Source organism: Melospiza melodia, chromosome 4 (genome assembly GCF_035770615.1).
Source record: "Melospiza melodia melodia isolate bMelMel2 chromosome 4, bMelMel2.pri, whole genome shotgun sequence".
In the NCBI taxonomy this organism is placed as follows: Eukaryota; Metazoa; Chordata; class Aves; order Passeriformes; family Passerellidae; genus Melospiza; species Melospiza melodia.
This window is the reverse complement of record NC_086197.1, coordinates 93841226-93869010: the sequence shown is the minus strand read 5'-3', so window position 1 is coordinate 93869010 and position 27785 is coordinate 93841226. Positions and strand designations below refer to the sequence as shown.

Here is a 27785-nt window from a genome sequence, read left to right as displayed (position 1 = left end):
TCATTATAGAGTCTCATAAAGTTCTAGAATTGACTTCAAGCCAATCTCCCCTGTAGGTCTAACACCATTTTAGGCTGCATCACAGGCTCTGGGTCCTGTAGGGTTTTTAGGAAGCCCACAGATTGATCTGAGGTTTTATATAATTTTAACCACAGCTTCAGTGAAAGCAGCATTTCTGAACAGACTGCATTGAATGTCTGTTGAAAAAGACTTTAAAAATGAATCTTTAGACTGGTTGGTGGCCCACAAACTGCATGTAAAGTTCTTGGAATTCTTGCTTAAGATTTGGAGAGGAGGTGTTCCTGTAGACTCCACTACATGGCAGCAGTGACCTGGAGCTTTCTTTTTGGCACTTTGTAAAGGAGGATGTAGATTTCCTACCAGCAAAATTGCATAGATATACAATTACAATTTTTGCAATACATAATTCTCTTTAGTGTCCATGTGTCTTGTTGCAATATAATCCCTTGTTTTTCTTGAAAGAACTAGATTGAAAAGAGCATTGTTTCCTGAGATGAAAAGCCAACTACAGCTTCATTCATGTAATCCTGAGCTGAACCTTGGCATTTATGTGTTGAATCAATTGACTGCCTGTGAACTTGCTCTGTAGAGAAGCAAAATATAAGTGTAAGTTAGTGTTGGTGTGAGCTCAGCTTTCATCTGCAGATTTTCTGAAAGCCAATGTTTTCCCACACTTTTCTTCTCTAGACACGGATTATAGAGACCATCAACTTCAGATTCTGTGTGCTGAAATTAAGGAATTTATTGATAGCACCTAATATGAAATGTTTCCCATTTGAATTATTTTATACCCTGATCTGGAAAACAGAAAACTATTGAAATGAAAAGCAATTTAAAGACAGTGGAATAATCTCACTTCAACAGACAATGCTATCAATGAAAGCACGGAAGAAAAAATAAGATTAGGAAAGAAAAGAAAATAGTGAGAGTCAAAAATAAAACATTTATGACCTGGTCCTTAATGTATTTTTTATATGGCTTTCCGGATGTTTTTTGCAGATACTAAAAATTTTTGCATTGAAAGGAGAATTAAAGATGGTGAAAACCATAAAATCATATATTGATAGTACACTACAGTTTTTCCTATATGCATATGGTCTTCCAAAGTCATTCTTTTATAAAATTTCAGCTTCAGGACTGCCTTACCAAATCCCTTCTTTGGTGAACAGAAGTAATAGTGAGTCTTTTACCCCTCTTTTGCACAGAATTACTGGATAAAGAACAAAAATTAAAATCTAGGCTATTTACACTCTACAGTTTGCTGACCAAGTTTGCAGTATTACTTGGTGCCAAAAGTGTGCAGCAGTGGGAAGATTCAAATTCATTGTGTCAAGAAGTTAATAAATAACTAAACTACTTGCTTGAGAGCCAGCAACAAAGCAATTTGTTCTTGCCAGCTGGAAGTGGTTAAATGATGAAAAATTGTCCTCTAAAGATCTGAGTGATCCATGAATCTAATTTGTGAACCATACTGCATTCAGTGTGTTGTAGCACCGGGTATCTCATATTTTCTATATTAAGAGTAGTGAGATATGCCCAATGTCAGTGTCAGTTTATTCATTATATAGGTAATATCTCCAGGCAGGGTAATGGACAAGATATGAATAACCTTACAAAAAATATCTAAGTCGTTTGGGCAGGAAGTGTTTATTTTCATTAACTTGTAAATATATCATGTTCCTGAAATGTTATTCTAAAAGGAGATTTAAAAAATGCTGTTCAGTCCAGTGGAGATAAATAGTAAAGCTGTGGCAGCTTTGAAAAAATTAAACAAATAATGAAAATATAAAAGACAAGGAAAATAAAGAGGTATTTCTTTGAAGTGCTTAAAGAGAATTGTGTCTGGTGATGACAGTGTTCAAAATCCTATACAATAATGATTTGATAGGATAAACAAGAGCAGTGGAGACGAACTCAGGAAATAAACTCATGTCTAGTTGAGAGTCAACACAACAGAGGGCCTAATAGAAATTGTATTTTCTGAAAATGTTCATTTTAAAAACAAAAGCTGTAAACAAAAACAATATAGTTTTTTGCTTTTTATTTTGCTTTTCCTGCTCCCATTTTTCCTGGGCAAAACCTTCTAGGGATGAGATTGCATAGGAACTGCTCTAATACAACCTGATATCAAGAGTTGTGGTGAACAAAATGTACAATTTTTATTTTTTTTTAGCTAAACAGATCACCATGTGATGAAAGCACTTGTGTTAATATTTGTGGCTGCATGCTTTGCAGCTTCAAATGTTGCCTGCTAAAGAATCAGAGGGGCTTTTGAACCAATCACTTTATTTACAGAACAGTTATTTTGTACATAGTTGTTTACAAAGCGAAGAAGAACCAAAGGAAATGGAACCTTTGCCTCTTCTGACTTACTCAAAGGCTTCCACAAGCATTATATGGTCTTTTCCTTACAACAATCAAGTGAATAAACAATTAGCTTTAGTCTTTAACGATGAAAAGGATTTCCTCCTGTGTCTGTAATGCCTGGAGGTCTGGCTTTTATATCCAGATACAGATAACCAACTGACCTATGGATAGAAAAGCGTCTTGATGGAAAAGTGGAAAAGTTCATTTTGAGGGAAAAGGATGAATTCGTGTTAATAGCACTTCCCTCAAAGTGGCATTTAGCTCATCTGTAATATATTTTATATTTGACTTTCTAAAAGGTCAAAAAGGAAAATAAATGATGTCATTATTTATGGAGTGAGTAAAATGATCATTTTTAAAGATGAACTGCATTACTTTGTAATACATGCCATACTTTTTTAGTGAAAGTAAAAATTGTTGTTGGCTTGTCCACTTGAAAAATGATTACTGAAAGCATTCTTTCCTGTTGGTATTTATAAAAGAAAACACTTTGTTGTGTTCAACTTTTTAGATACATAAAAGGTATTACCATAAATAGAGCTGAAAAAATAAGATAATTTTTGGAGGTCAATAGCAATCACTTATTTTAAACACACTGCTGGATATGAAAAAATTTAACCTCTTGTTTTCTTTAGTTATTCAAAATCAGTAAAGGTAATTAAAAAGGACTGTGTTCGTACATGTCTCTATTTCATACAGAAATGCACTTAAAAGCTATTTTATTCAAAAAACTTTGGGCACATTGCAGCAATTTATTTCATGGAAAACTACTCCAGTGAACCTAAATCTTCAAGGCTTTTAAATGGTTCAATTACATTTAAACATGTTAAAAAAAAAAAAAAAAGAAAACACAAGAACCTGTATTGCATAGGATGTACCCCAGTTTTCAGCAAACTATAGAAGTTAGCACTGAATGGAATTTCTGACTGATTTTAGAATGGGAACGAGCAATCTTCTCCTTCTATGCTTTACTGGAATTACGTGGTACAGAGTTTCCACAGAGCTGGCAGGATCTGCTGCACACTCCAACAGCCAGGCTCTGCTGTGATGTATTTTCACAGATTTATTTTCGCAGTGGGAGGTGAATAAAACAATAAACATGTGTACAGCAAGCACTTACCCCACTTAGCAAAGGCCGTCCCTGGCTGTACGTGCTGGATGTCACGGTGCATAAATCCCCTAATTGCACAGTAAAGTCACATTTCTGTGACAGACACAGCTCATGGAAGCCTTTTATGAGCTCTGGAGTTTGTCCAATGTTATCTGCACTTTTCTAGCTGTGTTCTGAGTGACTTATGCAGCCTCCCATGGAATGAGCACTTAATCAATGAAGTTTAGCACGAGCATGGGAAATTGCGCATGCAACAGAGAGCAAGCAAAGATCAGAGTTTGTCATGTTTCAAAGAGAATACATAAAGAACTGGTGTTTTAGTTCAAAAATGTATCTTGCAGTAGTAGAGATTATTGCTATTTAAATTTATTCTCTCATTTCAAACTAACAGAACTACTTTTCTTTCTCTTACAGAATAATGATATAATCTATTACAATGCAAAAGACGATCAGAATGATGTAAGTAATATGTTTCATTTAATTTCCTTGCCTGTAATCTCAGAAAATTAGGGGAATGAAAACATTAATGAAACTTTAAGAATATCATTTAAAGATTGGGCAGAAGCAAAAATGCAAGAAACTTAAAAAAAAAACTTTAAAAGTTTCCTCAAGAGACAGACAATATTTTATGTTTTAATTCTCAAAGTCTGTCTCCTTTCATACAGTTTGAATTACTGGTCAGGCAGAAAATGTGCTGGGACAATGAAGATCCTGACAGCAGTATAATTCACTTTTTTAAAACGTAATAAAATCATAATTATAGGATTGGAGAATCAAAATGATAAATGTAAATAATTCAGTTCACTTTGAAGGAATCATTTTCTGGCCTTATTTTTCAAGATCATGTGGTGTTTTTCTGTATTCTTTGTAATAAATCTTTTGCACGAGGAGGAAAAGATGTGAAATGTTACTGAATAATTGCTTTCATTCACATTGTGATAATTTATGTGACTGTAATAAGATTTGTGAAAACTGAAAATCCAATCACAAGATTTAGACTAAATGTAAGATACTTCAATTCCTGGTTTACTAAAACTCTTACTTTAAAAAGGTTGAAATCTCCTATCTAACATTAACTATTAAAAATCTTTATGTGTTCTGGAGACAATACAAACTATCCTCACCTTCACTGGAGATAATACAACTGCTTGTCTTCATTATAGATTTAATTTAGAAGACTACAGGAAAATGTTGTAAATGTATTAATCAGAATTGCCAGCATGCTTCATTTGCACTTTTTAATCAAGTATACTTTAGAGATTGATGGCATCACTATTTAATGGATGCTTCTCCTGTAAGGCAATTAAAGAAGGTACATAGATCATGTCAAGCAGAACTATTTTATAAGGTTATATAGAGTTATGAGTACTTCATTTCAGATACCACAAACTATTGTCCGGAGTTTTAAAGTTTGCATGATCGAAGTAAAATTCATTAGAAGTAACCTAATTTTGAGATATATTATTCTGTTCTCATTCAGTTCACTGGATGGCAGGTGCTAATCTTCTCTGGAAACAGAAATACGGAGCTGAAATATTGGATTTTTAATCTCAATATACCAGATAGTAATGGTAGATTGTGGTGTGAAGTAAAAACTGTGGTGTATCTGTTATGATTAAATAGTACTGGGACAGGTCTTCAGATTGCTACTTTTACAACCAAAATACAAATCTGTTAGGCAAGGCAGGAAAGGAAATACTATTTCAGAGTTTAGTCTTTGGTTTTTATATTTATATTTTATTTTCTTCAGGACATTTATTTCCCTTCAATAAAAAAGTACACACACAAGCCAAAACAAACAAAGTTTGTTAGACCAGTTATACTGTTTTATTTCTGTTTCAGTTTTATTTCTTTTTTATGTCTTTCTGAACATTCATTAGAATGAAGTTTATAATAATGTTTATTGTTGAGAAGTAATAAGGATACAATGGTCAGTGATCTGATAGTGATTTTTTTTTTTTTTGAGAAGACCTTAATCTAGATCTCAACTGTGTATGTAAATACCACAGGTTCTTCCCTTCTCCTGCCTGAAAAAAAATGCTTTAGACAGATTTTTTCTTTATATATTTAGAAATTTTAATAGAATCATCTCTGAAGCACTGGTTAGTAAAACTGTGTTTGCAATCTATTCTTTTCTGTGTCTAACAAGTCCACACTTTTTTCCTCTTCCATGCTGAAAGCCTTCATTTATTCACAGGAAATGATATTATATTTATCTTTGAGTACAATCAAGAATAATTAGTAGCAGAAATTAATTTATTAAAATTAGACATCTAAACTAATCACTGTGGGTATCTCTAGGGAGCTGTTCAGTTTGTTTTGAGACAGATGTCTGAGGTTATCTGAACTGAATCATTTCTAGGTGTGTGTTTCTCTGTGAACAGGTCCCTGTAACAGGTCCTTTTAGATCTTAACTTTTGGATGCTGAAGAATCAGAAGAAATCAATCTCACAGGTCTTGCCTGCCAGTTTTTGTCTCCACTCATCCTTTGAATATTAAAGCCTTTTCAGAAGAGCAGTCCCCTTAAATTCTGTGTATGTTTCTGGTGTATGTTCATGTGCTGCAGGACACTTTCCTTTCCTTCTTCCCATTCCCATAACACATTCAGGAGATCCTTCTCTCATTTTTCATCTGCTGTCTATATTGGCCTTTTCCAATCTAATGACTGGACTTGTTTTTACTTAAAAAAATAAAATAAATAAAGAAGCACATGAAGGCAAATCATTCTCTGGCCTTTGGATTTCTGTCTCTCAAATAAAATGATCAATTTGTAACCCTGTCGTCCATCAATCAGTAATAGACCTTTTGTACTCTTTTTCTTACAACAGCAATTATAACCTGCTTGCTTATTTCCCCCTCCCCCACAGTGCTCCATGTAATGTGTGAGCACTTGATGATAATTGATGAGTTTTATCCTCACAACAAGGTAGGAGGTTTTATATTTCCATTTTTTTATATCTTATAGGAAGATGATGGCCAAATATGTATTTTAGTATAGGTCTCTCAGGTTTCTATTCACTGTCCCTTTCCCAGGAACCCTTTCAGTCTGATATATTGCAGCCTGTTTGTGCACTTTAATTTGCAGGTGTCAACAGCTTGTTGTAATTGGACAAATGCTGCAGTGCTTTCATTGGACAGCTGAGTAGTCCCACATTAAGCTGCTCTTTCCCATTAGTTTTCATGTTGCTTTACCTGTTTTCTCATCTTGTCCTTTGTACCCCCACCTTATTGATAGTAATTTTGCCTCACTGCTCAATTCTTTCCTCTTCTTTATTTTGGTTTCCATTTTGTTTCCAGTAATTCTGTGTCTAGTTTATTCCTAAAACTAATTTTTTTTCTGTTTCCTTGTATTCAAGTAATCAACGAGTCAACTGTACACTGAATTGCTCAATTGCTTAATTTTCATATATCCTGAATTCCTTTCCTAATGTTTCTCTCATTTTCTCTTTGCATCTTGCTCCTTTGCCAAAATTTTTAGTATAATTTCTTGTCATGGTTTTATAAAGTTGCTCCTGGACAAGCTACAACAGCCTAAGAAAATAATTTTTTCAATGATTCGAAGGAAAGAACTAAGTAAAACAAATAAATAAGTGTCTTTCACATGAAACCAGCCACACATCATTGGAAGTCTGCAGTTTCCCTGTAATCCCTGGGCATTAATTGGAGCAGCCAGTGGTGTCTCCTGGCAGGAGCTGTGTCCCTGGTTAGCACAAATGATTGATTAGACACTGCCTCCATGTAGTCTCACACTGGCTTGCAGTCATGGCTAACAGGGCTGTGCTCCTGGTGCAATTATTGATCACATACTCAGTGATAGCATCTTATATTTTCTTTTACTGGACTAACTTGGAGGCTCTGAAATTATGGATCCCTTTGGACAGTAAATGTCTGCACAGAGTGTCAATTCAGAATGTGACTAGGAGTCAATGTGTGGGTACCACTACAGGGAGAAATCCAGAACATTCCTATGGCTGATTTTAAAACAAATACATTTTTTATGCATTTGTATTTTTATTTACTTTTTAATAAAGAAAGAAGAAAACTTTAAAATAATAAGCTGTCTGTGCCACATGGTTTAAGAATTTTTCCTAATTCAGTGATGTCTTGTTATTTGTAAATGATTTGTGAAACGTTAGCTCTCTTTGAGCTTAAACTACAGCATAAATTGATAGCATAAAGCTATCAAGTTGGGACTTTATGGCTTTATAAATACTGATGAAAAAATTACATCTACAACAAATTGAAAACTATTGTAAAAACATGAAAGAATAATTGGTCGTGAATGTAAATTCTTCAGAAAAATCATGGTGCGTTTTAACAAAAAGTTTAGAAAGCAAAATAATTTCCACCCCTCAACTTTCTATTTTTTTTTCTTTTTCATTTTTAACAATTAAACGAAGAATAAATATTGGGCAGAAGTAAGCAGAGGCTAGAATGGTTATCTAAAAGGCATTTCCCTTGTGGGTCTGCTTCTTCCCAGGAAGACAGACATTTAAAAAGCATTGATAGTGGCTTTGGAAGTTTAGTGAGTCTCTGCTTATAACCAAGTCTTGCCTTTTCTACTGCTTCATGGTATCAAAGTTGAAAAATATGTGCACCTATGATTAATTTAGTAAAAAGAAGTCTATTTATGAAATATCCCAGGTTCACTGGTAAACAAGTCTGAATCTACCATGGATTTGATCAGAGAAATGCTGGTTTTTTTGGGTTTTTTCTTCCCTCCAGTCACAAGCATTGAAAATTGCAGAAAAAATTAATTTATACAAGTATGATATTTTGTGTATGTTATAGCTGGACATAGAAAATAAAAGCATCCTCTGTGCTCCAGTATTTCAGGAGCTCTGTTGGGTCAGGTGGAGCCCTTGGGGGGAGATGGCACCTGAATATGGTCAGCTTGGAAGGGGATCAGGAGCTGAGGTGGGGCAGATGGGGGACCCCAGCGGTCCAGTCTCAAAGGTGACAGGTATAAAAAGACTTCTAGAGACTGAAAGAGAGATGCCAGATTTCTGCAAGTCCAGCAGCTGCCTGTTATTGGATTGAAAAGTGAGACTGATTGTAATGACTGGCCCTGACACTACAGAGAAAGCTGGGACAGGGGCTGCTTTTGCATCTCATCCAACTGATGCAGATTTTCTCTGTATTTTCAAGGTTTTTAAACCTGACTGTGATAAGATAAAACCTTTATAAAGGTCCCTTTTATCTGCATATGTAAGAGTAGTTCTGTCTCTGTGCTTTCCCTGTGTCTGGATGCCAGCATGCAAATAACCAAATCAATATTCTACTGCCTGGGTTTAGCTAAAGGTGGACTACAAAGCATCAGGTTTTTTCTGAGCTAAAGCTACTAACTTTCCAATATTTCACAGACAGTGAAGGATAGGTATTTCCAATAAGAAATTTGTCTCAAATCATTTAGGATGAGTTTAAGTGCTAAGATGTAGAGGATCTAGATTCCTTTTGCAATAGGGAAAGTTTTTAGTCAACTTCTTGTCATCCAGCCCAGCAAGAGTAACCAGCTAACTTGCTTATCTCCCTTAGGTCTCTTATTCCCTCTGCTTTCATTGCATGACAACCAATAGGGTTTGACATTACTGTCACAGCTATGATGTGCTGTATTTTTTTCATCTTCTCTTTGTCCTTTACTGCTTCGATACTGAAGAACTTTTTAAAATTAGTCATAAAGAATTTCCGTTATTCTCATTTATGATGAATAAATGGGCAAAGTCTATGACATAGAGATGGGAAAATCAAGTTAGATAACACTGTAATAATTGTGATTTGGACACTCCGGCAAGAAGTTGCCAACAAGTAGGTGTTGTACACACAGCATCTCTCTTTAGAGCTTTTTTCTTATGATTGCTGTTCTTCATGTGTCTGACTTACACCTAATTTTAGATTTAATTTCTTCTCCTTTTGAACCTACTAAGGTTTTTTACCAGCCCATATTAAGGAATATTTATACATATTTACATACCTAGTTCTTATACTTTCTGTTTGTCATATCTCTTGATGGTATGAGGTGGAATTAGGCATGTGAAAATCTCACTGGAAAACATAATTTACTGCTTGTTCTAGACAAAATTTTGTATGTTCTTGGAGAATGGTGATCCTAAAATGGGCAAGTGACTAAATTTGTAAATAGACTGAAATATTAATTGGATGGTGTTTGATGGAGATATTTTGAATTTGAATTTTTTGAGAACTTGGGCTGCATCTGTGCCAGGTACTCTGATACTTAGAAATATGGCATGGATTCCATTGAGTTTTTGTTTGTTCTGGTTCCTCATTGTGATGTAATGGGTATTAGCTGCACAGAAAAATGCCTTATTCTAGCCTTTTATTAATATTGACAGAGGACACATTTTGTCAGGGTAGTTTGCTCTTAAACTGACCTGGAGCAGGTAAATTATATCTTTCATAATGAAAGACTGTCAGAGTAGGACTGCTGATGGACCAGTGTAAGTAACATTTTGATAACTTTAGAGAAGTTTCATTGGAACAAAAATTTCTAATCTGTAGTAAATGTCATATTTTTCAGCTATATTTTAATTTTAATTATATATAAATAATCTTGAAAATGAACCTTTTGATGCTGGAATTTATTGCTTGGAATTAATACTCAAAGTCTATAATAAACCTAACATTTTATGAAATGAGGACAGAAAATTTGATATATTCACATAGACTCCTTTACTAGTTCCATTTATAAAAGAACTTCTTAGTTGTTGTACTTTTTGGTTGCTGAGAGTATTCCAAGCCTGTTTCCTGTGATTCCCAAATATGCAACATATTCATAGATTTTATAACTTAGAGTATCCTAGATAGCATAGAACATACTTTGGTACTTATGTTAAAATAGTTTAATTTGATTAATCTGTTTTAAAATGAACTGCCATGAAAAGGTAGATCCATATTTTATCTTTTTTTAAATGTATTTAATTTACTTGTACTGCAGAATGTTGCTTCTTGTGCATTGTGGTGTATAATAAAATTGTATTTATGGCTAAAATAGACACTTCTTTCTGAAGTGAAGGTTCTGTTGTAGAAATTAATTCTGTTACAAGACAATGCACAGGATTTTATCTTTCATATATGGGAAGGAGTGAGTAAGCAGGAAAACCATATTTTTATGGTTTTATCTTTCATCTGTTGTTCATCATTCTTTATATACAAGAGGACTTACCAATATTAGTAATTTCATGGTATTTTGACCTCCAGATTTTTTTGGAAAATTTGAGTGTTCTTGTTGAACTCATTTCTCTCGCACATCAGGAATCTCCTGTGTTATCTGACAGTGATTTGGATGCCATTCTTTGGAAATATTGGAACTGATAGTGAGGGCATGATTGACTTTGTCTGCCTTAGTACCGAGGCTTTTTTGCATTGTTTAAAAGGGAATGTGTTCCTTTTATCAAGTATCACTGGGAAACATTCAGGACTTTCCATTTCAAGGTCTTACAGGTAAGCTTGAGTACAGCCCACAGGGGAGAAATGGGATTCCTTTGAGCTTCCTATTGCAATTGTAGTGATCTATTGCCACAGAAAGCAGAAATTCTTACTTTTATTTTATTCTTTTCTTTTTCTTTTTTTTATAGTATTATGATTAAAAAAGTAGGTGTCAGGTTTATATTCCTTTATTCAAATTTGTGCAAGTCTTCCCTTCTCCCAGATGAACATATGTTCTAGCTTGAACTGAAAAATACATGATAATGAAATAAATGACTGCCCCAAAGCTATCTCCTACCTATCTGTGAAACAGAGTTATGAAATAATAATGGCAAGAGTGATAACTGTAGTTGCCAGTGTCCTAAAAAAGATGAGAATGTTCTTAATGTGGAGAGTCCTACCTTGAAGGCAAAAGAGCACAAAAGAGCAGTGCTTGAAGTCTCCCCATGGAGGCTGAGTTTATGCCACATCAAAGATCAGAATTCAGCCCTAAAGCTGGTGATTCATCAGTTTTTAATGGAAGATTTCTTGCTTCAGGATATTTCCTACTGATATCAAATGGATGAGTGATAACAATTGCAGTGAATGCAGTGTAATTGTTTATTGGTAAATAAAAGCAGGACCAAAAGCTGAACTTGTCACAGGATGTTTATAGCATTTGAGGCAGGGATTTTCAGCAAGCTCTTTGTTGCCAGATCCCAGTGTTCTGTGAGTGTTCTGATGTGTTGCTTTGAAATGTGTGGGTCACATTGACACTTTTAAGTTGTACAAAACAAAACAAATTAGTCAGTCTGATGTTTTCGTAGGACTGATCAAAGGTGGAGGTAGGCTTTGAAAATTCCAAATCAGATCAAGAATCCTAGAAAGGACCACTTACAATATTTTAATATTCAAATGGAGTTCTCTGTGGTGATGTGGTGTGTGGTGTAGTGTAGGTGATGAATTGCAGGTCCTGTCCCTGCCCTGCTCCTGACTGCAAACAGGAGCATTTCTGAACCAGCTGATGCAATCTGAAAAGAGCCAGAAAACATTCCTTGGCCCTTCCACATAGCCATGTTCAACATGTTCTGTCCTTTTATTTTTGGAGAATAGGAGGAAAAAAAAAAAAAAAAAAAAACAGATTGAAGGAGACAGTCATATCTATTATCATCAACAGAGTTTAAATCTTCCAGAGTTTTTATGCTGGTGTGTAAAACAGAGTGTTAAAGGAATTATTGCAGCTCTCTTTATGGTGTGTATTTAAAATAAATTTTAATCCAGTGGGAAATCACATTGCCCAGACCTAAAAACTTTAGAACTCAAACTTCAGCTGACCTTTTACATAGGTATTTCAATTTGCTGACGTTTTAAAAACTCTTTCAAAATCTACACATTGACCTGTGTCATCTTCCTTTTGGTTTTACTTTCTTTTTCTTTGTTTTTTTTTGTTGGCTTTTGATATGATTCTTTACTTGGGCAGATTATCTTTCTTAAACTTCCCTTAGTTTCTGCGAATGATGTTCTTCTTCATTATTACATCGTTAGGATTTCACCACACTAGCATTTTAAAGTCATATAAATAGTCTTATGACTATAGTCTAATATATATATATATATTGGTCCAATAGTGTTATGGCATTTTATTTAAATTATGGTATGGTGTTTAGTCTGCAGAGAAAGTCTGTGGTCCATAGGTCTGTGCATGGTTTAATGTTACCTACAGACTTTGTCTGCCCTGATACAGCTGTCATTTAATTAGTGAAAAGCTGCATTAAATTTTTGTGACCATGAATTAGCCAATGATCTTTATATAGTGTTTTAAGCTCCATTAGTGGAGAAAAAAATAGATTTAAAAATTAAAAAATTAGGAGGCCTCCTGGAGGTGATGTAGTCCAACCTTCTTCTTAAAGCAGGTTTGTGCTGTTATTTATGTTGCTATTGACACAGAAGAAGGTACAAATGAAAAGGAGCAATAACAAATTAGTATGCTGCAGGATATACAAAAGACCTAGTCAGTATGACTGAAGATAAGAATGAACTGTGAAACAGGATCAGTTGATGGCTTAGCAAAGCATGGCAAAGACAACTGCATCAGATGAAAAAATCTAATTAATTAAGCGTTCACATTCAGTTGGTGTTATAACTAATTCCCAATGAAGCATTAAGATGATTTAACAGTTCTTGTTCTCCAGGGATATGATCTTTAATCAGATGTGGGGACTGTAAAAGGTGGACAGGGTATTTTATTCCAATGAGAGAAGAACAGTTCCTAGTTTGAAATTTAATTGGGTGATGTATAAAAAATCGAAATTCTCTAGAGTGCATTTTGGTCTTGAAATTTAGATGACTAAGTATTTTACAGGACTTTTGTCAACAATGGATATTTTTATTTTATTACATATGTTTGAGTACACTCATGGGATGTGGAAGTTCAGTGAAGGAGGCTATGAAATGTAAAGGATTTTTTTTGTTTGTTTGACTAAGAATTAACTAGGTTTTTCTGAACTTTTAGTAGCATTGCAATCAGTTAAAGGGAGATTTGCTTTTCTTCTAGTATGATTCTCTATTCCCATGGTTGTCCAATGGTATTATCCAGTCAAGACACTGTTATAGTCAGTGCTGAAGTAGATGGATCTGTGCAGCACCTGATTATTTTTAAGGGCAGGCAGGAAGATCACTCTTGGTGAACACCTTGGTCACAAAGCCCTGAATTTTCCCAGACTATCACGCCATGTGGAAGAGTGTCGCAGGCATCTTTTCATAAAAGTGCTTTCATTAGGATTTTTCCTGCTGAGAAGTTTCAGCAACAGAATGCAAACAATGATTATCTGCTGCTGTGGAATGCAACAGGTGCATCTGTGATTGGCCCATCTTGGATGTTTCCAATTAATGGCTAATCAAGAACGAGCTATCTCAGACAGAGTCCCAGACAGCTGGCTTTTGTTATAATTCTTTTCTATTCTATTCTTTGCTAGCCTTCTGAGATGAACCTTTTCCTTCTATTTCTTTTTAGTATAGTTTTAATGTAATATATATATATAATAAAATAATAAATCAAGCCTTCTGAACATGAAGTCAACATTTTTGTCTCTTCCCTCATCCAAGAACCCCTGTGACCACGGTCACAGAAGAGGACTAGGCTGGGACACCCAGGTGGGATTACACGTCACGATACCCAATCTCATGACCAGCATATATAACTCAGGAAGGATAGGGAGATGTTGCCTGAACCCTCAGGAATGGAAGGGATAGAGTTAGGGACCACTGAGGCTAATCAGACATGCGTGTGTCCTTGGGAGCAGATGAGATGGATCCAGTGGTTGTCATATCATTGTGAGGCAGCTCTCCATCATCCCTGAAACACTCCGGGAATTGGAGAGGTTCTCAGTGACCTCGGGGTGGTCACCATTTATCTTTGGGAAGATGAATAAGTCTTACATTTCTTATGTGCTTAAATATTTAAATACACATTTCATTTTACCTGTCATTGTAGCTCAAGAGAAAATAGGACAGGACAGAAATTAATTTTTGCATACTGATATTTCTGCAGCAGACTCTATGTAGCATTTTAGTGAAGGTCACATGCAATCTGTAATAATTAAAAAAAGAAATTTTCATCAATTTCTTTATTACTATATTTTAATCCTAAAGGTTTCTTTTAGCTTATTGAAAAATTATACCTTATAAATGTTCCTTTTTTGTCAGAAATTAAGAAAATTATAGAAGTATATAATTACCTGAATTATGGTATTTAAGGCACCCTCATAGTTGTCAACTCTTTTAAACAGAAGACTTCCAGAAGCTTAGATTTCTATTCTGAAAATCTTTCCACCTTAAGAAATTGAGAAAACCCAGATGTTTTCCTCTGTTTCTACAGAATATAACTCATTGAAATGTTACGATATTTTCACAGGATCATGAAATAGTTTTGATTGGAAGGAACTTTTAAAGTTCATCTATTCCAAGCCTATGCAATAAGCAGGGACATCATGAACTAGATCAGGTTGTTTAGAGACCAAACCAACCCAACCTTGAATGTTTCCATAGATGGAGGTCTTGAATGTTTGCCTGTTGAATGTTTCCATAGAGTGGAATTTTTGAATGTTTACCTTGAATGTTTCCATAGATGGAGGTATCTACCACTTCTCTGGGCAACCTTTCCCAGCGTTTTACCACCCTAATTTCTCAATACTTATTTCTTATATCATGTCAAAATCTACCCTTTTTTTGTTGCAAACTATTGCCCTTTGTCTTGTATCAAGAGACAAAAAAGTAAAAAGTCCTCAAATTTTCAGGTCTTTACATTTGATCAATTAATTTCAGCAGGGATTCATTAATTCATGAAACCAAAGTTATGAAGCATTGAATTCTGTGAATAGTTCAAAATGCAAATAAAAAGAAAACACTATTATGTTTGAGATATATAATAATGTTGTGCCTATCTAAAAGTTCTGATCAGAAACTGTGAACCATAAAAGTTAGATAAATGAATGCATAACCTCCCCACATGGTTTTGTGCTATCCATAAAATATGATATAGTCTTGTATACAGTAGACAGGGACAAGCCTGTAAGTAGCTGTACAGAAATTATCATAGACAAAAGATAACTGCATTATAAAATTAGCCGAAGAGGCAAATAAATACTTTTACATTATTGTGACTTTGTATTTGGTACGTACTCAGTTGGCAGAATGCTGGAAATTAAATCACTTCTATAAGAAAATTTATATTTGTTTTAAATATCAACACTCAATCCAGAGTTCCATTTGTTTTATCATTGACTTTGAGTAATCAACTGACCCATTAGAAGCATATGAAAACATTGAAAATAGTGAAAGCAACTCTTATCTCCGTTAAATATAAGGACCCTTGAGGATAGCACACTGAGAGATGCAAATATAAATTATTTCCTCACTAAATTCCCTCCTAGTTCCCATTCTGAAGCTACCCAAACCCTACTTATATTTGAAAAAAAAAATGCTTATGTTTATATATGTCAATATGTGTATGCATACATTCTTATGTTTAACACCTCCCTGTTGTGTGACGGAAAAATATTTTGGTTCTTCTGAGCCAACTGTTTTCTTGTTTTATTTGTAAGCCTTTTAATTGTTTTGTCCCTAAGAGTAGGCAGAAGGATGTCACTTAAAATCATCATGTTGCAAAGGGAAGACCTGAGTCCCCCACTGACACAGAGTGAAAACAAAATAAACTCTTCACAGTTCCATCACAACCACCTGAATGCACTCAGCAATCTTCCCACAACTGGGAAATCACAGTGAAAAGGAAATAAAAAATGTTATCAGAAGGCAATGCTCTCATTACATTATCTAAAATGCTGTAAAAGTGCTGTGGCTATTAGAAATTCATTCTAGCTGCTCTTGAAAATTAACTCCGAGTCCTAAGAAGAGCTGCCCCCAGTCCTTGCTTGCTGCAGGCATTTGCTGAACTGTGTGCTTCCAGCAATGTCCCATTTTACTCTCTCTCTTAGGTCCAGCTTTAACTTTTTAATGGGGCCACAGGCATTTTCAGAGGGGTTTTGTATGAGGTTCTACTGGATTATTTTCCTCAGGGAGGAAAAAACCCAGGAAAACAGAAAAAGAATAAAAGAGTACAGAACTGAGCTTAGGAGAAATTCTGTGCTTATTTTGTATGTGACAGTTTCATTTGTACAGAGTAGATCTGTGAGTTAATTAAAAGAAGTGAGCCCCAATTGCTTAAAAATTTACATTTAGAAATTTCAACAGATTTTCAGAAATAAAACCCAGGCTGAAAGCTAGAGACGGAAATATAAAACTTCCAGAATTCTGCAAGGTAAGACAGGAATAAATTTCACTGAGGAAGAAATTTGGGTATTTATTATTTACAATGATTATAATTCCATCTTTACATTAATTTTTTAAAATGGTGGTGGTAGGGAGAGTGAGATTTTATGCAGAACACAGTCCCTGGATATGAAGGCAATGGAAAATACCAGCAACCAATTCTTTTCTGTTTTACGTAAATATGAAAGCAGGCAGGTGTCATTGTTAATGGCTGAATATCTGTTCAGGAATTGAAAGAAATCTACTTTTATTCTTTCATCATGATGCTAAATCTACTGTTATGCTTTGAGCAACTTCTAAATTGTTTCTGAAAAGAATCTGCTTTCAGAAAACAACTGAAGATTGCTTCACTTTGGTGGTGAGTTTTTCTGTGTTTTGCTGATGTTTTGGGGTTTTTTTGTAAATAATGTCAGCTTTCTGGTTGCGTTTTCAACATCTGCAAAAAGCAAAAATAATTTTTATACTAATGGAAAAGCATTCTCATTTCCACAATAACCAGTATTTTTCAACTAAATGAAAATATATTAGTAGAGATAGAAAATCCACTCATCTTTTTACAGCTGTGATGATGGAAAGTAACTGAATTCTGTGGACAGGAATCAGGAAAAGTTTCGCTGCAGTGAAATGGGCAGCTGGACTATGTCACAATTTCTCGAAATGATCTTTGTCAATTTTGTTTTAAGGGATGTTTTCTTTTTTAAACAAATATTTCAGTAAAACTTCTTTGCATAAAGCTTCCAGTTAACTCATGTAAATACATTAATTTATGTTCAGAAAGCCCTCTAGAGAGAAGTTGCATTATTTCTGTTGTGTACTTGGCTTATAAAATGATGCAGAAGGTACCCTTCAGTTTATTGGACATCGTGCCAAGAAAGATTTAGAAATAATCACAAAGAATAGCCGCAAAACAACTCATTTCTTGTGTTTTAGCTGCTGTATCAATTTCCTTTTATCCTGATGGTGAATGATAGATACATAAAAAACCCCAACTTTATTTATTAACAAAAAAAAAAAAAAAAGCCTTAAAATGGCACAAATGTGAACTGAAAAGAGAAATGAATTTTATCTACCTCTCAAGGGAGGAAGAAATTGGTCTGGAAATTCATTGCAGCGAAATGAGTGAGTTATTTTGCTGACTGTCAGTGGTAGGTAACAATGTAATGCAATAAGTGAAGGCCAGGTTTGAATGGATAGAAAATTAATCTTCAGCCACTGTCTCCTGTGGGATTTTTCTGTGCCAGTATTGATTGCATTTCAGCTCCTGACTTGAGAGAGAAATTGGTTGGAGTTGGGTTTTAATTATATTCACATGCTGGATCACTTTCCATCAAAATAGGTGTTTTGCTGCTTTTCTGAGAAGAAAGTTTAACAGGGTATAAAACTGTACCCACTGACACCACAATCTGTCAGGCTTTTCATAGAAATGCAAGATTAAAATATTTAATAACATTGAGGTTTTCCTTTTTAATCATTCCTTTTTTTCCTTTTTCCTTTTTTTTTTTTTTTTTGATATAAGCTACTTGAAATTCAAAAGTTTTCAAATTAAAACCAATTAGATTTATTTTCTGTAGAAGAATCCACTACAGTATAAATTTTGTCTTGTCAGGAGGAGTTCAGCACTAATTTACCAATAATGGTTCCGATACTTACCTGTTGTGTACAGAACTAGTTCAGACACCATTTAGATTTACAGAACAAATTGTTCCTGTGTGAGGGTAACTTCAAAATTTTTAAAGGATTTTGTTATTTTTTGTGTTTGATATTTGGGCAGATTGATGTGTTATTTCACTGTCAGAGCTGTACATCATAAAATACTGCCACGAAGGTCAATGAGAGCAGTGTGAAAGCATCTACATTACTTTATGTAGTTTTAAATCCATTGCCTGCATTAATGAAGTTGAGAAGAGTTTTTAGATTAATGTTTTTTGATTTGATATCATGGAATATTGGTAGGAATGACAACAGAGTGAGTCACAGTCTTTTTCAGGGGGACCTCAGTGTGTGTGTGTGCTCTTAAAAATGTGAGAAGTAGATTTTTTTATTTTATTTTAAGGCATTCAGGTCATAATTAATTAAGTGGTTTCAATTTCAACAAAGTTTAATCAGATTTTGGCAGTAGACATAAAGCTTCTTTCATAGCATATGAATGAATGGAAAGACTGAAAGAATGTAGTTATTTATTGGAATTAAAATGAAATACCAATTAGAAGAAATATGATCCTTTTATGTTGTGATGCTTCAGGAATTTCAAGCAAAAATCTAAATGTATTGTAATACAAAAACTTCTGTACAAGACCTGCTGAGATGGACTGGATGGAAAAATGTGTGATCCTTGAGATTGTTTTTTGTAGGGCCAGAAGCTGAACTTTGATGAACTTTGGCTAGTCAGTCCATTCCAGCTCAGGATATTCTTTGATTCTATGTTCACACCCTTTCTTTTTTACCATACCCATTCCCTCCCATGTATTTCTTGTGGGAATTTAGTTGAAATAAATATTTTTACATTCACTCATTCAGGTATTTCAGTATGGTTTTGTGGCCTCATGGTCCTCAATTATTTTCTGAAGTGAAATTCTGAATTGTACTGTGAAAGCCTTGAGGGTTTGTAGTCGTTGCTACTAATTTTTAGAAATAAGACTTTTACAATGTTTTTTTAATCAAATGACTTTCCAACAGAAGGGAGATTTTGCCACATGAATGATTGACTATTGAGATTGTATTTGCATAATTAGACAAAGTCATTACTTTGAGCAACTTGAAGCTAAAAGTTAACTTATGTAAAGAACACCAGAATTTGTGAAATGTTATGCATGCCAGTTGTGGGGCATGAAAAAAACATGTGGGATAACATAGAAGGAAAAAACACCGAAGCAAACAACACAACAAAAATCTGTGAAAAATGGAACCAAATTACATTGTCTGAAGCTGTCATAATGCTGTGTCATTTCAAATCATACAAAGCATAAACTGTTACTGATCCTGGCTTTAGTCTGCACCCTTCCAAGTAAGTTATAATGGTTGTGAGCCTTGTTTGGCTGCTGGCTGCCCACGAAGCTGTCTGTCACATTCTCCTGTACCACCCCCCTCCAGCAGTGGAGGGGTAAGAAAATAAGATCGTAAAATACTCATGGATTGAGATAAAGACAGTTTAATAAAGAAAAGCAAGTTCCAAACATTAAAGCCATGGAAATAAAAAAGATTTCTTCTTAACTTCCCACCAGCAGGCAATGTCCAAACACTTTTTGGGAAGTAGGATCTTTGGACACACAGCAGTTGCTCCACAGATACTCCACCTTCATGATGAATGTCCCCTCTCTCCTCATTTCTCTGAGCTTGTAGTATTAAGCATAACATCATTAGAAAGGAATATCTCTTTGATCATCTTCACAGCTGACCCTCCCAAACTCTTACTCATTCCCAGAATGGGGTTAAATCCTTTATAACAAATTGAGCTTGTCAGCATAAGATGTAGTAGCTATGCTGCATAAAAATAATCAAAATGAGTATCCAGCTTCTTTTCTTCTGGAAGTTTAGTAGACTTGTGAGATTCATCTCACCTAATTCTAGGCAGCTGTATTGCTGACTTTTACATCCAGGTGATTTGCACTGGAGCTACTTCTACAATCAATCAAAACTAGGAGGCACTTCTAAAGCATGATTCATGTCATGGGAAAATAGGTGTCTAATTAGGATAAGATGAATTGCACTCCAAACTTTCCCATTCCTCTTCATTCACTCTGAAGGCAGCCTGCAGTGATGAGCACAACACTGCTGGGTTGTTGAAATCGGTGGCTGTCACTGGCTAGAGTTCTGCCCTCTGTATTTCTAAAGGAAATCAGTTCTTTAAAACCCACCCAGGTTTTTAGGCTTACTTCAGGCAGCATTTGAACCTTTACTTAAAAGGGCATATACTTGTTCTGTGACATTGAGATGAAGCAGATAAGAAAACATAGGCAATTTCATTACATGGCATTGTGGATAAGCTAAAGTCTATCTGTCTGTACTTAGATAATAGAGAAATAGATAAATATATAGATAATGCATAAATAAATAATAAATAAATAAATAAATAAATAGATAAATCGATAAACAAAGGATAATAAACAGAGTGGCCTCAGCACACACATGCCTTACTGACCATTGTCAGCACTATTTATCAAGCATAGCACATTTTCAAAAACTGATGACTCTATAGTATTAAAAATGTCCTTATAATTGCCTCCAATAGCTGGCCTGAGTAATCATTCGGTGTCATAGTTGCTATATTACTGCTTTAAGTGGCAGTGGACCCATGGCATGGGGCCTCTTGTTCCAGCTCCAGCTGAAAACATTCCTACCTCCTCTTTGGCCTTCACTACCTCCTTGGTTCCACACTTCAAAAAATCTCAGATTTTCAAAATGTTTAAGAACTAGTACAAACTGACTGAATGAATTAGAAGGAGTCAAGAAATGTGTATAAGGGTGCAGACAGGTGAGAAAAGATTAGAACCCAAGGCAGACGGTGAGCACCTGAGTGTTTGGGACCTGTCCCCTTGGATAGATGTAGACAGTACATGGAATTTCACTGAGATGTGCTTAATATAAATCAATGAAAAAACCTGATTCAATCAGAAATTCTAAGGCTTCATTTCCTTGCTTTTTCTGGATGCACACCTCTGTTTCTGAAAAATCTGTGTATGCAGTGTTTATGTGTGGTATCATTTTCAGATTTGTGATTTATGACATAATCTGCAGAAGGAAAAAAAAGTAACATTTAAGATTTGGTGAAAATTATTACATGTAATAAAAGGTAATTAATTTCCCTTGTGTTATAGGTGTAAAAATTCCATGCAGTTATGAAATTTAAGTGTGTAAGGGGTTTAGGCTCATACTTTTCTTTTGCAGGTCTTCATTTCACTGAAAGCATTGGGTAAATAAAAACTGAAAGCAAACTATACATAAATATTCCTTGACCTGGAGAAACTAATTGTGCTTATATAGAAATGTTATATTGTGTTCAATGTCAGCAGTGAAAGAAAACTATGATGATTTTTTTACGTAAAAAGAGAAAATCTGAGTGGCATTGTTTTTAGCACACTTTTTAATATTTTGCTCTTTACATATTTTTCTTTTAAAAGCCTGAAAAGAATGAAACTGAATCTGGCAGCCAGAGAATCAGACCAGTATTTGAAGATGATCCTGTTTTCCGACGGCAAACATCTTACCAACATGCAGCAGTCCACATACCAACAGATATTTATGAAGGCTGTAAGTGGCATGTGAACAAAGTGATTTTATGTTTTAAAACTAAGCTCATTATTTGTTCCCCATTCTTAAAACAATGTTTTTCTACATTTTTAGTGCAGGTTTGCTGTTAATGTCACCGTTACTTCTTTCAGTGCTACTTCACAGATGTGTCGTATTAGGGATATGATTAATTTTGTGAATTGGTAGGTGCTGCAGTTAAAGAGATCCGTTAGGATTGGATCTGAGTTTCACAAATGTAACTGGAGGTGAAACAAAACTCTTGCATATTCTGATGATCTGATCCATTCTTTCTCTGGGCTGTTCACATTTAATACAAACAATTCTTGACAGCTCTTCTTTACACTCAGTGTGGCCTCAGGCAGGGATGAGTTCTGAAAACATTTTTAAGTATCTCATGAGCTGGTACAGTTTAGGGAAATAACAAGCTGTGTGAGCTGGTAGTACCAATATTTCATCCAGTGCATTTCTAGAACTGCAGTAACAGAGTGGCAGAGAATTTACATAAAGTCTTTCTAAACGATGCAAAAAATAAAATATATATATATATGCGTATACAGATGAGGATTCTTTAATTGTATTTCAAAACTATGTAGTTATCTTTCAAGATGGAAAAAAGTCCCTGTGCTCATCATCAAGCAAAAATCTTTATACAACAAAAAGACATTTCAGCATTCAAAGGAGCTGCATATTTTTTAAATGGCAGGGAGAAAAATTAAATAGGATTTCTATTTTTAAGTTTTGATTGTTTTTTATTTAAGGTCCTAATTCCAAGTATGCAGTCTTTTTCCTCTTTTAAAGTCTCATCAAGAGGAAAGAGACCCTAGGGTGACCTAAGCTTTTTAAAATTCATGGCCACAGTTGCATGCAGCTTCCATAAATGGCAGAGGGATGAAAATGTAAATGTCACTGTGATGGGGGAAAGAATCATAGTAGCTTGTATTCTTATATGATGAGCTTGACTGACAGACCTAAAGGATTATTCTGGGATTCTGGCTTTAATAAGTGCTAAAGTGCACCTTAATTGCAGGATTACAGAGAAGTGACAGGCCATTTCCTTTTTTTTTTCATTTTTTGGAAGAGAATTGATACTTCACTGTTAAAATGTTGGGAAAACTCAACTCCAGTTATTAGGATATTTGTAAATGCCATGTGAACTTTGGTATAAGATTTTCATCATAACAGTACATGAAATGTTTCCTTGATGTGTTGAATTTAACATCTTAAATGGAATTCCTGAGGACACATATCCCTTAAAAAATGTATACTATGTAATGTTCCTGTACAGCCCATAAATCTGAAAAGGAGGACAGATTATGAATTCTATAGGAAAGGTACAACTTTAGTATCTAATAAAATGATGATAGCAGAAAGAAATGTACATTTCTGGAGAAATGTATGCGCATGTGCAGCATATATGGTCTGTGATTATTGGATCTGGTTTTTATATTAATTACCAGAGAAGTAGAAGTATAGAAAATTACCAGGAAATCTACAATTCTATGTCAAAAAAAATCATGTTCTTGTGAGTCTGGGTAACTTTGTGTTACAGATGGAATTTTCAGTGATAACAGCTTGAGAATACCTAAAAGTGACAGATTTCATGTCAATAAACACAAAATGTTCACCAGGTTCTATTTTATAGTTACAAAGTTCATGTGTCATCGAAAACGCAAGTGAGCAATTGTGAGGTAGTCATTCACCAACAGATTTCCAAAAGTAGAATTTAGGTTTGTTCTTTTCACATTATGATCTACAAGCAATTTTTATAACTGTAGAAAGACAGATAATGCATCTTGAACACTGTTATCATTTTTCTGCCTGTTCACAGGAGCTAACCTGTCATTTCTTGGGAGGTTTCAGTGTCCACTATAACAGGGAGCAGCTGTAAATTTGAAAATGCTATCTGCAATTCCATATATAAATCCCACTCTGCTTTGAAGCATTTGCAACACAGGAATTACAATCAATCCTTCAGGAAATCCGTGGAAGAGACACAGTTCAAAAGTTTTACAGCTTGGAAGTAATTTTTTTTTGACTGAATTATGCCTTGGCAAGCAGATTTCATTTTTTATCCTTTATTGTATATGCTTTGCAGGTGGCCAAGAGAAACAAAGAATTGCTCTTTGAATCTCACTGAACAGTTTTCAATGACCAGATATTTGACTTGCCTATTCCTCCTTGAGATTGGCTTTCACTTCTCTTGCCTCTTGCAGCAGCAGGTTCTTGTCCCTAGGGCAGAGGGACAATTACTGTTAGAGCCACACGTGGTCTGGATTTTCACTTGGGCCTGTCAATCATGCTTTTTCATGTAATTCATTATTTTCTGTATGGAACTAGGAATTCAACTCTTAACCATAGAATCATTAGGAGTGGAAGAGACCTTTAAGATAGTCAATATGCTACCCATTTTTTTTTCTATTTATGTTTCATTTATATTGTAGTTATTGCTTACGATTTTTAGTGATTTTTTAAATTGAATAAAATAATGAATTTCTATCCACTTATATTTTTTAAATTGGGAAACTTTTTTGTCTAATAATTCTGTAATGGTGCACAACCTACTTAAAATCTAGTGTGGTCGATAAAATAACATCCTTTTCTTCCTATATATATAGTGATTTGCTTTGTTTGAAATATAAGAAGAGATTCTTGTGAAGTAGTTCATGTATTTCACCATAAAAATATGTAATACATCATAACAAAATATCCATTAACTACATCCAGGTTATTACTTTGTGAGTTATTTGATTATAGAAAGAAGTATTATGAAAGCAGTTCTTTTTTTATTATAATTATTTTTCTTTTCCTGGATCTTTTGCCAAAACCTATGCAGAGACAGGAGAAAGTCTAAGGAGTTAATTTACTTTCCTGTTTCTGAGGATTGAAGCAAGGAGGCAATCCCAATAAGATAGAACCAGATCAGACTTTTAATTCAGTATTTTTCAAGAGGCCCATTTAGGTTTTGAAGTAAAATCAATCTGCAGCTGAAAACAGAAGAGACCCTCAGGTCCTCTTTCTAACACATGCACTAGGAATTAGTCATGCATCTCCTATTAGTAATAGCTGAAGTCTTGTTTCTAAATCCTCATTAAAACTGAACCCTGCTTATCCCTAAGCAGAATATAGGAACTGCAGGCCAGAAGTAAGAGGAAATCCCTGGCACAAGGAAAGCAGGGTTAATCTTCCCAGTGGATATACCACATGCCCTGGCTGTCTTGGATCTACTTTTCCCATCTGCCGCAGTGATTCCTCCAGGTCTATGTCTGTGCTGGTGTTATGGTTTGAGGTGATGTGGAGGGATAGAATGTAAGAAAATAAAGATATTACAGAAGGTAGTTGCAGCTGTACTAATCACCAAAGATTAGGGACTAGGGACAGGCCTGCTCTTAACAGGCCACAGCTGGGTCCAATAAGATGACGAGTGCTACAAAAGAGTGGGTTAGCTGGGTGAGGAGGGAGCTGGAGTTTGTTGGCTGTGCTGTGAAGAGGGTTGGAAGTTTTTGGTTGTGCTGTGAAGAGTGTTGGAGCTTCTGCTGTGAAGCAGAAGTCAGTGCTGTGAGGAGATGCCCATGAGAAATCACTGAGTGGGTATGGGAACTGTTGCATTAAGATGACAACAAGGTGAGGTGTTAGACAAAGCACACAAACCAGGTTTGCTTTTTTTCTGTGTGGTTATTTCTACTTTACTCCCTTTAAATCAGAAATGATGTTTCCACATGTCACTCACTGCTTGATTAGTGTGGAAGAGCTGATTAAAGTGTCAAGTTGAAAGTAATATGTCATGAACATGACAACATAACTTTGAATATATTTGGACAGCAACCAGCAAGAAAAAAGGGCTTCCCGTCTCCAAAGCCATCAAACGAGGCATAAATATTGAGTTAAAAGTAATTGATGGTACATCTACCTTAGTAATAATAAAATATAAATACTGTTGCTTCATATTCCCCTTTCATGGCAGTCAAAATTTTTCTGTTGTCTGAAGCCTTGTATTTATTATATATTATTTGACATCAAGTATGACAGTGGATATAAATTTTGTCTTTCTAGTGGTGCATCATATATGTAAATAATTAGTTATGAATAAAGCATTTTGACATTCTGGTACTCCAGTATATCACTCAAGGGTAATAAAAACTTTTAGAACTAATTAGAAAAAAAAAAGAGTTAGATACTACAGTGGTTTTTATCTTGACCATAATATTATTTCTTGGTGAATTTTTAAAATATTATACAGTTTCTGCTAATCTTGTGTATCTCAGCCTAAGAGCTTGAAAGTAAAAGAAATGCCGTTTGGGAACAGCAGTCAAGTGGAAGGAGGTCCAGCACATGGCAGGAATGTTGGAAGTCGATGATCTTTAAGGTCCCTTCTAACTCAGCCCTTTCTATGATTCTGTGAATAAAACCCTCAGAAATACTGGGAAATGAAACCATGAGTGCGACAATATTACCCCTCCAAAAGAAACCCCCAATTTAAATAAACTAGCAGAAACTGTGCTATCATTTATTCATTGAAGGCCTTATGTGTGGATAACAAATGAGATTTATTAAGAAATCCAGATATGGATGAAGGGTTGTGTAAAAATTTTGACATGCTACATCCACATTCCTTAAATATCTAAAGACAATAAAATGTTTGTGGACATTTTTTTTTTCTATTTAATTTAAATAGCTGTTACAAACAGCCAAGTCACTTTTATTGCCTAAATTAATTGGTGCAGCATATTTTAAGCAGAGTGGTCTTGATATATTTTTTGTTATAGCTGACAAACTGAAGATCTTCTCTTGGTTTATTGTAAGGGGTAAATGAATAGCACATGCTTACTACATCAGAGATTGAAAAATTATTGTTTCAAGTCTCTAATTTTGAATGTGTTCACACCTTTAAATTTGGAAATAGGTATTATGGATGTCTCGTGCAAATAGCATGTGAGATTACTGTAACTTCTGTGTGGTGGTTTTTTGTTGTTGTTGTTGTTTCTCTGCTATTTTAATCAGAAAGCTATTTGTGAAAACATGTAATGAGTGAAGTAGACCTTTAAATGAATTTCAGTGTCAGCCTGTTTTAAATACCAAAGACTATGGCTAGGGGTAACTATAAAGCAAATGTTAGTTGCAGCTAAGTCCCTAAGTACTGCCTGGTTGGTTCAATATTAAACCTGGAAGGAAAATACCAGTGCAGAAGCTTAAGTAAAGAACTCTAGGGTCAGTATTTCTTTTTATGCTCTGACAATTACAGTTGGATTTTTTCCGCCCCTGGCAGATTGCTAAAGCTCCCTGAATTAAATTCTTATTTGAATAATCAGCAAAAAGAAATAGCTTTTCTAACTTGATGAAAAAGCTTGTTTCTGTCACAATCCAGAAGGCCAAACAACTTGAACAGTATCCTCCATTGCAAGGAGGCATTTATATTTTGGTACTGGGATTAGTACCATTAATTTAATTTGATGGATGGTCTAGCATAATCACTTGACATCAAGCTGACCATGACTTCTGTCTAAAGTTATCAAAATTTCAGATAATAAGCTAAAATAGGGAAAGACCTTTTTGTGGCCGAAGGTAAATTTTTCCTCTTTGAAAGACGGAACTGGTTAGGTACATGCTACTTGGAAAATACAAATGTAGTAAGGAATTCTCAGTGTAGATTTAAAGCAATCTACCTAATAAAGATGCATCCCAAAAAGTATATACTAGAAATAAAACACACTTCTATTGTAATTCCAGGTACTCTTCCAGACTTGCTTTGTCTAAAGGTGTTTGATAAAAATTTTCATGTGTTTCTGCAAAATAA

The 27785-nt window shown here is 34.8% G+C and overlaps 1 protein-coding gene across 4 annotated transcripts in view; it reads left to right on the top strand.

The window, feature by feature from the left end:
- The window catches only part of CACNA2D1 (calcium voltage-gated channel auxiliary subunit alpha2delta 1), a 363361-nt gene that overhangs the window by 189878 nt on the left and 145698 nt on the right, over positions 1-27785 (top strand). For all 4 annotated transcript variants that reach the window (XM_063155623.1, XM_063155622.1, XM_063155621.1 and 1 more), the window contains exons 5-6: positions 3914-3958; positions 21865-21994. In XM_063155623.1, coding sequence (XP_063011693.1) covers positions 3914-3958; positions 21865-21994 — 175 coding nt within the window. The remainder of the gene's footprint in view (positions 1-3913; positions 3959-21864; positions 21995-27785) is intronic.